At 36.2% G+C, this 12472-nt stretch overlaps 1 protein-coding gene across 1 annotated transcript; it reads right to left on the bottom strand.

Annotated features, from left to right (window-relative positions):
• Positions 1-1824: 1824 nt before the first annotated feature.
• Positions 1825-12298, bottom strand: LOC139131299 (uncharacterized). Its single transcript, XM_070697299.1, has 5 exons — positions 11708-12298; positions 9933-10039; positions 8036-8208; positions 6466-6583; positions 1825-4984 (listed from the first exon to the last, which is right to left on the bottom strand). The coding sequence occupies exons 1-5, from the start codon at positions 12225-12227 to the stop codon at positions 4601-4603; spliced, it is 1302 nt and encodes a 433-aa protein (XP_070553400.1). The 5' UTR covers positions 12228-12298; the 3' UTR covers positions 1825-4600.
• Between the last annotated feature and the right edge of the window lie 174 nt (positions 12299-12472).

Here is a 12472-nt window from a genome sequence, read left to right as displayed (position 1 = left end):
AAGTCATAGTGTATTATAGTATACTTGTGCCAAGTTTGTCTAAGCATGTCTTAGTAATGGCTCTGGACATGAAATAACAAGAAAATTGCCACCTGGCAGCCATATCTTATCATATCATAAAACCAATCTACATGCATATGTATGGTATAATGTATGATCTTTGAGCATAGTTTTAAAAAAATTATTGCTTCCTTCATAGATACTTCTGCCGTACTTGTTTCCACATCAATGAACAAAGCAATGTGGACACAAGAAGTATCTATGAAGAAAGCAATCATGTCAACACAAGTAGTAGTATCTATGAAGAAAAAAAAGTGAACCCGAGTAGAAGTATGTATGAAAAAAGAGATAATGGGGACAGAAATAGCAGTTATACGTCTGCTTTTCTTCGTTGATTCTTCTGCTTGTATCTACATCTATGAACAAAGCTATGTGGACAAGTAGAAGTATCTACAAAGAATGCAGTACTGTGGACATATATAAAGAAGAACTATCAGTACTCCATCAGAATACACATGTAAGGAAGTGTATTCAGCCATTGAGTAATTGTGCTTTGATGTCCAAAGATCAAAACTCATTTCTCTGAAAAATTGATCCTATCCCCCGCGTTTGTGATGAAAACCTTGTACTGTGTTGCAGCCAGGACTCATCCTTGCAACTATGTCCCGGAGCTGGTTGTCCCGCATTCTCACACTCAGCAGGTCACCTTGGGTGCACTCATGAGTTGACTGAGATCAATGGGTGTAGTCTGCAAGTATTATGTGTTACTGACGATAGCCTTTGTTTGCATGATTATTTAGCCTTATATTTACATACTTTCGAAGCTGTGATTGAATAAAATTTATAATAAAATAATACAAAATTTTATTGAAAACTGATGCATATGGTTCCCAAAATGTGCAAAATGTCCCCAAAAATAAACAATGGTGGGACGCAGTGTCCCCTGATTTTAAATTCCTGGCTGCAACACTGCTTGTAGTTTCACAAAAAGTAAATAAGTGCCGAGTAACTGTATTAGCAAATGTTTTTTCCCCATTTTCTAAAAATGAAAATTTATTTATCTGCTAGTCGATGTAATAAAGACTTGTTTTCAGATACCATAAGTTGACAATATTTACACATGACTGGGTCAAAGGGTAAATTTATAAAAAAGTGGATCAATTACTGCAAGGCTGTCAACCGAATGAGCTGTCTTGGCTGGATAGATAGAAAGGAGGAGGCAATAAAGGTAAAGATCTTCAAATTCACATTTGTCCCAACCCTATCGTTGGTGATTGATTTCTGTTGTCTCTGCAACTGCTCTGGTCTTGCAATTTTCATCATGGTCATTGATCATAATTCAAAATTCTACCTAAAAGTCGCACGAACTTGACAGAAGCACCATACAATGGTTTGATACAAAATTGCGATGATAGCAGTCCCTCTTGATTTTGACAGTATGAAAAATAAAAGCTGGACTCTTCAATTGTCATTTGATCCAGTGCTTGTATGCAGACAGCATTAAAAATTATGTGAGAGCACAAATCTTAATCTTGACTTAAAACAGTAATTTGTATGTGATACTCTATTATGTGATGATGATAAAGATACTATTTTTAGCTGAGTGCAGTTATAGTTATTTCAAGCTTCAACTATCCTTTTCATGCCAGCACTTTTGGCTGTAAGAACAAAATCATTTTATATGACGTTTGGGTTTTTAATCAGTGACATACTTTTATCAAAGTAGAGTGCATCTCGGGGGAATTTTTCCAAATTCTTTTCTGATGTACCACTTGAAGCCCTGGGAGAAAGAAAGACTTTCACCATCTTAGTTTTTTGAATATCGAAAATTTTATTTTTCTCCATAGAGTTGACATAGAGTTGGCGGCCATTTTTAATTTCAAATATCAGTAAATCTCAAGTTATTTGTGTCTCTAGAACCAAACTTTGTGTGGTGATCCCAGATTTTTGTTTTTGATTTTGATTTTGAAAGAGTATGGTTAAAAGAATCCGTGAGGAAAGTTTGAACAAAAGTTAGTCTATCACTTTCAAGGTGCATACTACTTTAAGGGGATTACATGTACTGTTTTGAATCAAGCCTTGAAAAATTGCACATTCCTGTGACCTTGACAGAAGAACTCATGGTTACATGCCATGAGTAGATGAATTGGCCTGAAATTGTCAAACCAGTTGATTGTAATATGTCCCTATGGTAAGGTAAAAGTTGGGTGTGACCATGAGTAAACAATATACTTTTCATGAATTCTGCTAGACTTGCATCTTGCTGAAGGTAGATCGCTTTGATTAGGACTCTGAGCGTTTACTGCTTTAAAGGGAAAAAGTCGGCCATTTTTCATGAATTTTTTTTGATGCAAGATACTACTTACATTGTTTGACATGTTGAAAGATACTGAATAAATGGGTGACCATGCATATATTCGAACCAGGTTGTAGACAAATGACACTGGCAAAAATGAATTAATGGTCATGACCATTAATGACCATTAATTCATTTTTGCTATGGTTTCATGTATCGTGTCTAAAACCGGGTTCGAACATATGCATGGTCACCCATTCATTCGATATCTTTCAACACGTCAAACAATATAAGTAGTATCTCGGATCAAATAAAATTCATGAAAAATGGCCAACTTTGTCCCTTTAAGGTCGTATGCGCCTCAAATGTGAACGTCTTAGACTTAAACTTTTGCTCAGACTTTATACCTAAATGATACTTTGACGACAATTCTCTTACCAAATCAGGAATGATTGAAATCATGGGTCACCATGCAAATATTTGGAACTAGAGAAACAAATTACTTAACATTTACTAATATTTATAATTCAAAATAGCCAACATTCCTGTGTAAAATATATTTGAATAACTAAGACAGAAAAACTTTTTCTTACTCCAAGAGCTTTAAACTGAGCCCCCACAAGTGGTGGATCGCAAAATAATTGTAAAAGCTTGAGGGTCCAAATATCTGTCCCTGAGGTGCATTCTACCTTAACTCTGTCAATGGTTCTGCTCCAGAATATAAAGGACACACACAATATTCAACAAACTCAAAGCCCAAGAGATCATGCTATGATGTTACAAAGCAACACCAGGTCTACACACCTGTATGGAAATACATGTATTTGTATGCATGTGTGTGCTTGTTATTTTGATTATATCACCCTTGTTTTGAATTCTTGGCTTAACTGTACCCATTGTGCAGATCTTGAAGATGTATCCGAGTCTGCAGTTACTGGCCATACAGCAAGAGAACATGCATTTCCACTGGCACAAGTGAATGTTTTGCATTTTCCAGATAACCAATCCTTCTTAGAAGAGTTCATCTATGAGCATGGAAAAGCTATCTGCTTGAAATGAAAGATCACCAAAAACACCATAAAAATTGACAAAAGGGAGCGAAAATCAAAAATGACGAATTTGGTATCACTGATTACAAATGGAATCAGAAATTTCCATGCTATCCATTAAGAAAGCATAATAAATGACTGAGTGCACTAACAAACAACATGGTATCGAGAGAGGAATAGTGTTTTAGTATAACCAAGCAACAGTTCTTTTGTCATTACACCTTTCATAAAGCATGAAACAAAAATCTCCACTCTTAATTCAATCCATCAATTCCAAGCACATTGTCAGGCCACTTTGAAAGCTCTGTTCTCGTACCTGCTATAACTTGGCCAGTTCACCCTATTTCCCTGTAAACATGTCTATGATCACTATGGATTACCATTGGTCTGGCTGAACCATGAAAGTGGAAGGCTTAAGGAATTTGAGCTCCATCTTTTTTTGATAAATACAGTCAGAACAAAAAACTCAATAATATAGTCTTCCAGTTTTAGTAAGGTAGAACACACCTCAGGGGAGATATTCAGGCTCTCAAATCAATAATTTTCGGGTCTATACCACTTGTTGGGCTCATTTTAAAGCTCTTTGCGTAAGAAAAATTTTTGCCGTCTTAGTTTTTCGAAAATTTGAAGTTTTATTCTTCCCCATAGAGTTAACACAAGGATGGTAGCCATTTTGAATTTCAAATATCAGGAAATCTTGGAGTAATTTGTCTCTCTAGAACCAAATTTTGTTTAGTGACCCCTGATTTTTTTCTTGATTTGCCAAAGAGAATGGTTGACAGTTTCATTTAGGAAAGTTTGAGCAAACGTTTAAGTCTTTCACTTTCTAGGCACATACTAGCTGAAATCTGAATAAAATCACATGAGCTTCTTTACCTATTCAAATGTAAAGGTGCATTACATGAATTGCATTATGAGATAAACTATTAGCGTTAGTTTGATCATAAAATACATGTAAGCCTGTAGGGCAATACAGTTCCGTTACACCATCTCCAAAGATTTAGTGCTCTTGGGTTTGTGTTAATTAATTGGTAGGTTGCAAACACGGTGGAATCATAGCCAGGAAATGTACAGACTTTTCCAAAATAACGCAGATTTCACAGACATGTCTGAGAGGTCATCAAACTATGACACAAGAATGTCTTCAGTCAAAGAGTGTTGTCACGACAGTGGACAAGTGCTGCCCTCCCACATCCACCCACTCCTCAAGTGTCAGTTGGACCATCTTCATTACTGTGTCAAAATACTGAATACACTACCAAGTATTTTCAAACAGGAAAAACACAGCCTTAATGGCACGATATATAGTTGATACTGTGACTGGATTGTATATGTTATCACATGGTATTTTCTCATAAATTATGAAAGATGGTCTGAGTTGGTTTTCATGGGGACACTTTGACATACAGCGCAGGGTTTCACATGATATATGTGATCTGACAAGTATGATTTCAACTTCATTGTCACTATCATCCATACTTGGCGAACACAATGCACGAATTGATAACTGGTAAGCTGTTTTATATTCGCTGTTACCGAATGGACTTCTTGGTCCAATAGCCAATGCCTTACTTGCTAGCTGAGATATGAATCTTGGGGTTTCTGTATTGTTCTGCACTCGTCCAGACAGTGGCAGACTCTGCAACGAAATGAACAAAAATCTCTAAAAATTGCTCATTATTCAACCTACTAATAGAAAAACACTGCAAATCCTTATCATTACTATAATCCCTGCTGGATAAACAGACAGAAAACATCATGGAGATGTGCATTTGAGAGAAATCAGTTCAGGCATGTTGGAGTGAGTGATGGCTTTCAATGTGAGAGCTGTCATAGTAAAGTGCATTTCAAATCACAGTGATGTGCTCATGAATATCATAATAGATTGGTTTTTGTGCAATATTGTTCAAACAAAACCAAATTCAGGTTACTAACTGAAAGTTTTGTTGATATCGCTTCACTGCAAAAACTGACTTAGAACAACTTGTTTACACATGGGGCAAATTCAAGCAAAGGAAAGGTCCTTTTGTTAAATTAATGAATATGTATTAGTATATGTTTTGTGACAATGTTATGACTATCTTCATTACAAAATAAAGTTTTTCTTGTACACCTGCCAAATACAGAAATTTGCAGATGCAATCTTTTTTGCATGGACATCCCTCTCTCTAAACTCAAAGTTCTAATGTATCTAGAGACTATTTTACTATTCAAAATTTATCCATCACAACAGAAAATGATAATTATCAATGAAATCAGTTTACCAACGTTTAAGCAAAACAACAGCTGATGAGAGGAATCGGCATGACATAAGTTGTTTGGGGAAAAAAACGCACATAATGTGTAATGGAAGTTTTTGATTACTTTTTCACGGCTTGGAAGGTCATTTTACAGCAATTGATAATGGAATCTGTCTGAAGAAATCTGCTTTTGTTATAGGGGTCACCCCTCTACTACAGTGTGGAAGAACTTGCTTTTCTGCAAAATAGGTGTGCAATAGTGCTAGAGTCAAGTTTTGAATCCGTTGCCTGTTGTTTGTATTTTTGCTTAATCCATATTGAAGTTAGGACGTATTACTCAGGCATGGCAACAAAATATCATTGGAAGAAGTTTCAAGTTTACCATCTGAGGATGTACATTTAATACAATGGCTAAATTTTTTTGTCAGCTTCACCGTTAGTGTTTACTATTACCTTATCAGATGTGCCGATGAGACCCGTCAACCAACTAAGAACACACTGCACATGTGTTTCTATCTTAACAGAGATCACTTTATTTAATGATTGTATGATTGACGTTTGTATCTATCACTTTGTCAGTGGAATGTCGGTTTTGACACTTAGATCAGACATCAATCAGAGGAGTGACAATGCTCAGCAGCTCATCCGTACAAACAACTTTGATAACTGCCACTACTCCTCACAAAAGGTAACTTTGCCGCCTTTCTGCAACTGTGACCATAGAGGGCGCACCAAACATGCTCACCAAAATAAATTCCCCTTTCTACCAGGCTGAGGTCCATAGACAAACCATACATTGAAATAACACAACAAAAGAGACATACATGATTTTATCCCTGCTACATGCTGTTGCTTTACAATCTTGACATTTGATACTTACTTCTGCAGAAGCTATGACCTGCAGCAGCCCTTTATTGAAACTTCTCACTTCAATGTCACTCTCCACCTTTATGATTTGTCCACAAATATTTATTTCACATGCTGTTGACTCTCTCACTCTGAAATGGAAAGAGGCAATAGGGTATTGTGTATATGAAATTGCTGTTTCATCCTTTCAATGAGTTCATCAGTGAAATTAGCTTAATGATCTGCATTTCTGTAATACCTGTATGTATGTAATATAAATAATAGTTTCCAACAACAGAGTTACTATGAAGGAAATTGGCACCAAGAATACTGTGGTCCCATTTTATTAGAACTGATACGCACAAGTCTGAACAATCTGGTCTGATGGTCTGGTGTGTTCAAGTGACCTCAAATTACAGTGTAATCAATATACCAGACAACTTCAACTTTCAAGGCTTCTGAAACAAAAAGTTCAGTATACAATTTATAAGACAATAATTTAACTATTGGTAGAATATATGTGGAAACCTGAACACTAAACAACACAGGAACTGGACCAGTATTTTTTTTTGAGAAATAGATATTTCCATCTAAATTGACATGAAAATATGTAGCCAAATTTTGTGTAAATGCTTTGGCCAGGGCAGGTCTTTCTGAGCACTCAAAATCGATCCACATCTTACTCTTCTAGCCACAATCATGGGACAGTATGCCATAATTGACTGTATCAAAAAGTCTGAAATCTGCAATTTTCAGCGAAAGCCTAATTTAACCTTTGATCTACCAGTTTATCTGTTGACCATGCTGTCAATTGGAAAAGATTTCCCCATTCACTCTTCAAGTAGAAATAACAGAGATTTTGAATCATTCCTTGGGACCAAACAAGTTATGTTTAAATACAAGTGTAATACAAGCAAAAGAAAAAGAAAGATAAGCAGAAGCAAATTTTCTTGTCAAAATTAGCTCATGTGGTTGAGGTCAAAGGTCACTGCAAAATGACTATATTTGGGCGACTCAAAACCAGGGTCTACTTGTACAAAAAGCTAACCAGGCCTCATCTTGTCATGATCTGCTGCCTGCCTAGTTGTCAGGTATGGTTCATAATAGTAAGAAAGTGGACGTTGGGTATCTTTCAAAATGAGAATCCCACCTACGTGTTTCTCCTTACACAAAAGACGGATGTTACTCTAAGGATCAGTCTGTCTACAAAAAACACAGACAAGTTTATTCCTATGTTTAGTCATCATATTGTCCATTGTGCAGATATTTTTCGAACTCTTCACCTCCTTGGGTAATAACTATTATAATACATCTCCAATTGAGAACAACAGCATTTAGCGTGCCTAAAAAGCCGTATTGAATGCCCATTTAGTAACATTTACTTTTTCCAGGTACCATTAGATTACCATTACTAAAATCTCATGTGCTGAGAGGATCAAAGAGGGCAGTCTACTTCACTTGTTGCAAACACGCAAATGCAGTGTGTCATTTACTATACAAAAATTGTTATTTTTTAAGTGGTCACAAGTATGAGAAAACACTCAGCCTGTTAAATAAGAGGCGTAGTTAGTGGCTCCATGTATCAAATACAAATGTATACATACTTAACTACCACCACACATCCACTTTCATGTGCTGCAGAATGGATTACTCCTACCAGAAAGTCATCTAACAGTGTTTCACTAAGTTTACCCTCCGCATGTCCTTTACAGGCATCAACCCATGAACAAACTGCGCTGAGGTGAACATTTGTTTGCGACTTGGATTTCTTGAAATTCTTGAAAAATAGAATAAGAAAAACAAATGAATGTGTTGCACTGCAGTGCAAACAAGCTAAAGCAGTAATAGCAATTAGTTAACAGTGCACAAACTAACTGCACCATAAAGTTAAAGTTTAGTTAACTTAATACTGAATATAATTTTCCAAAACAGAACAACAAAATGCTGCCTAGTCACCATATAATTCAGATTCTGAAATACCCATTTGAAAAAGTTATTTTACCAGCATTCAATGTTATTGGTAATTAAAAGTGTACATTATATATTGTTACCCGAATACATGGCTTTATGTGCTGGAGAGCAGGTGACAATTTGGTGGGCACCAGGAGGGCAAATTGTTCCTGCTGTTAGAGCACATAAACCCATGTATTCAGGCAGTATTAATTTTATCACATGCTTCTTCACAATTGACGCTGTACAACATATCATATGACATAGTTACATGCAGGGCTTTCTCAAACAATTGTACCATTATCAACTTGCATCAAACAGATTTTAACAAAAGTCAAAATAATGGTGAGCGCATGGATATTTTACATCTAGTGTTAAGCGTCTACCTTAGTGTTGAAGGGTTTCACTGAACCGGTAACTATGGAACAGGTCAGTACATCGTTCATATGGCCCCAGCCCAATAACTTCCTAGATATTCCTATTCAAATCAATGCACTGATTTGCACTCGCATCGAGGCATGTAATAATGACACAGCACTCTATACCAGAGTCAGTGCTACCATTTTACCTGCTCGCCATCTTTAGATACTGGTACAAAATGTGAAACAGGGAAACAAATTATTGAACTTCTGAAGTTTGTCTTGTAAGTACTACAAGGGATGAAGAATTTTTTTGTTGCTTGCAAAAGTGACCAGTACAGGTATTTGCATGTTATGTATTAAGCACCATACTGCCACATGAATAGCAGACATATGGGAGAGAGGCTTTTGTACCAGTATTTCAAGTCAGTTATTTTCTCCTAAAAGCCAGGTGCTCTTTCAAGTTTCCTCTTTTTTCTGTATTCAGGGTAAAATTCCTAACTATCGGCAAAAACACAACCAAGGAAAGGAATGGCTGGACCATAAGACAAAGTCATCGTTCACTACTATAGTCTAGGACCTCTCCTTGGCCTTGGTTAAATCGAAACTGAGGAGAGGTCCTAGACTATCAACACCATGGATTTGACCAAACCTACTGTTTTAAACTGCGATTGTGGATCTGTGTACAGGGAATACCTGTAGCTAGGTAAATAACATTTGGTGAATTTCACGAGTGACTACATTGTTCTGATTATAAGTTTCTTTTTCTATGTCTAAAATCTGGTCAAAAGGCCCAATGGTCAAACTTGGTGACACAGCCTGTATGTTAGTCGCCAATGATACAGGTGAATTTGAGTTAGGACTGAGTTAATTTATTAATACTATCATTGCATGGTGTATACAAGGTATTACATTTGTAAGTTTATACTTTGTTTTTCAACATACTCTAGGGCCTGTCAAAGGAAAAAAGAAAATGTGGTTATTTCACAGAATGAAAATAAAAGATCATAATTTTATGTTGTAATGCCTCTTCAAGAATAAACTGAGTTGTAAGTGCAGTAAACCATAGATGGTAGAGAAACATTCAATCTATGAGAAAAATTATGTTACTTATATTGTATCAGAAAAATGATATTAATGAACGGCCTTACAGGATAAACTCCAAGTTTAAATTCTTGTTAAAATTACTTACATAAATGCCATCCATGAGAACTTTTGAGTCATCTTTTTTCAGGTTGAATTGTGAACAGTACTGCTCAACCAAACTGAGAAATCCATCAACGTCTCTCCCCAGTGTAACTGTTAAAAAAATATATGGGAAAAACTTTAAAGTCCCAAAATGTTCAATGTTCAGAAAATGTGCAGGTGAGAGGGTCATATCCTGGGGATGGGAACAATGTTCAAAAGGACTGATCATAGTCTCTTCATCAGAAGCTGGGAAGGTTTCGTCTGATTTGTAGAAAGGTTGGATGAAGTATGTGACAGTTTCAGTGGAAATCAACAAGACTGCAACAACATACATGTAGTAATAACTGGAAACAAAAGCTGACTTCACAAAACTTTATGTTAGACACAGGCAGTGACGATGCTTTCCCATGATGCTTTTCAGAGATGCTGGGCGAGCTATGCATACAGAAATTTGCGGTGTACTAAAAACTTTTATAATTGACAGAGGTTGAAAAATCTGAACTTCAGGTATGTTTCACCTCAGAATGTTGCAAACACCTGTAAACTTTCTTTCAAATTTGAATTTATTTTTTGCAGCCTGCTACTTGCATAATAGCTGCTTATAGTCTTGAGTATTAAAGGTCAAGTCCTATTGTTGACCTTATATTCCATGTATTCAATAGACACTCAAACCAAGCACTCCCCTGCTACTCTGCAAGGCAAAGGGTGTAACTGATGTGAATACAAATAGGGTTTAAAAGTCAAAGAATCTGAAGCCACAGTCCCAAATCCCTTGTTCTAGTATTGCTTCTATGGTGATAATCCTTTGTATTTCTTTGACAATTATTTTATTGAGATAATAAATAAGGCCAAAGTAATTAAATTCTTTGTTTTGCGTCCCAACCCGCATAGGTTTTTAAGGTTTTCATGAAAAACACACACAATGTATTTGAATACGAAATTTTAGGACATGACCGCTTAGCTTTTCTGAACTAAAACTCTGTTACAATTTTTTATTTGCTGCAATCAAATTACATTGTGTTAATTTTCTTGTGTGTGTTTTTCCAGCCGCTTAGACCCTGCCTTTTCCCATTTAGAGTGGAAGCAAAACAAAGAAATTAATTACTTTGGCCTAATTAGTTTTTGGACAAAGCTGATATACAAAAGATGCCTTAGAGGTACAAGTTGTTTAGGTACATTTATTTATTTGTTCATGAATTTATTTATGTATTTATTGTATTTATCCAACGTAAACTAAAGAAAAGGTCTACATACGATTGGGTGACCAAAACAGGCGAAACATCCATACAAAATCAGTCCCCTTAACACACTACACACAAGTCAAAAGGAAAATCTGACGTAAAATATACAATTTAAATTCAAAAACAATGAAAAACATTTTAAAAAACAACAAAATTTACATAGGTCTACATTTACTACAAAAGCAAGGATTGTCCTGTACAAGTGTTCTGAGAATCAAATCTAAAGAAAAATTAGTTTGTTGAATATTTCATTGGAAAACGGAAACAACGGATATCTCATATAAATATTCATATATCGACAATAATTATCATGAGTAATGGCTAATGCACAAACTGGGCACAAAGGACTGCCCGTTAACATGAAACCGCTTAATACATAGGGACTAAGATTCCTTAGAAACATAAGTGTACCTTCCAGGTAGAGACAGAGCAATCGGAAAAATTTTGCGAGTTCTCAGAGAGTATGACAAGATGATAATGAAATACAGTTATTTTACAAAATACTGTACCATTCAACATTGACATATGTAGTACTCACGGGGAATCTTGTGTGACACTAATGAGGGTATGATTCCCTTTCCAATAGCCGCTTCTGTAAACCCGGGTGTCAAAAATATTTCTTTGAAAGTCTCCCCGTCAAGACAACTCAACATGTCCGTCAAGTCTCCAACACTTGAAGATAGCCATTTGCAAATAACGTTGTGGATGATGATGTCCGTCCAGGCAATCACGGTAGAAGGTAGGTTATTGTCAATCATCCAAGCTGGGGTTGACTTAAACATTTTAACGAATTTGAAGCCCAGTCTCTTCGTGTGTTTAGTTTCCCAATTGCAACCGGGCGCCGTTGGGAACGTTACGTGTGGTGCAGTCATTTCGGTATCGCGATCTTCACATTCACTTGTTCTGCCTCTGCCCGCAGAGGCCGATATTGCCTGTTCAGGAATGTCCATGTCTTGCCCAACACTGTCGATATTATTTGCATCATGTACCCCTACCTCGTCACTTGATAACATTCTGGTGGCGTGAGCGACATGAGAAGAGACAAAGTACGAGCGCATTCATTTATACTTCGTCTCGTTATTGAAGAGCAGACTCAGCACTAGTGTGTATGTACAACAAAACTGGCGCGCATCAGTTTGACCTCTAACCTCCAAACTCTGACCTAAAGATTATTTTACAGATTCACAACTGACAAGGTGTACATTTTAGTCCAAGAAGGACACCAATTGATGCAATTATTAACTTTTACGATTTGTTTTCTATGATTTACCTTAAAATGACAAATTATCGGTTTTTTAGAAAT

The sequence above is a fragment of the Ptychodera flava genome, chromosome 4 (assembly GCF_041260155.1).
Source record: "Ptychodera flava strain L36383 chromosome 4, AS_Pfla_20210202, whole genome shotgun sequence".
In the NCBI taxonomy this organism is placed as follows: domain Eukaryota; kingdom Metazoa; phylum Hemichordata; class Enteropneusta; family Ptychoderidae; genus Ptychodera; species Ptychodera flava.
This window is presented reverse-complemented; position numbering and strand designations above follow the sequence as displayed.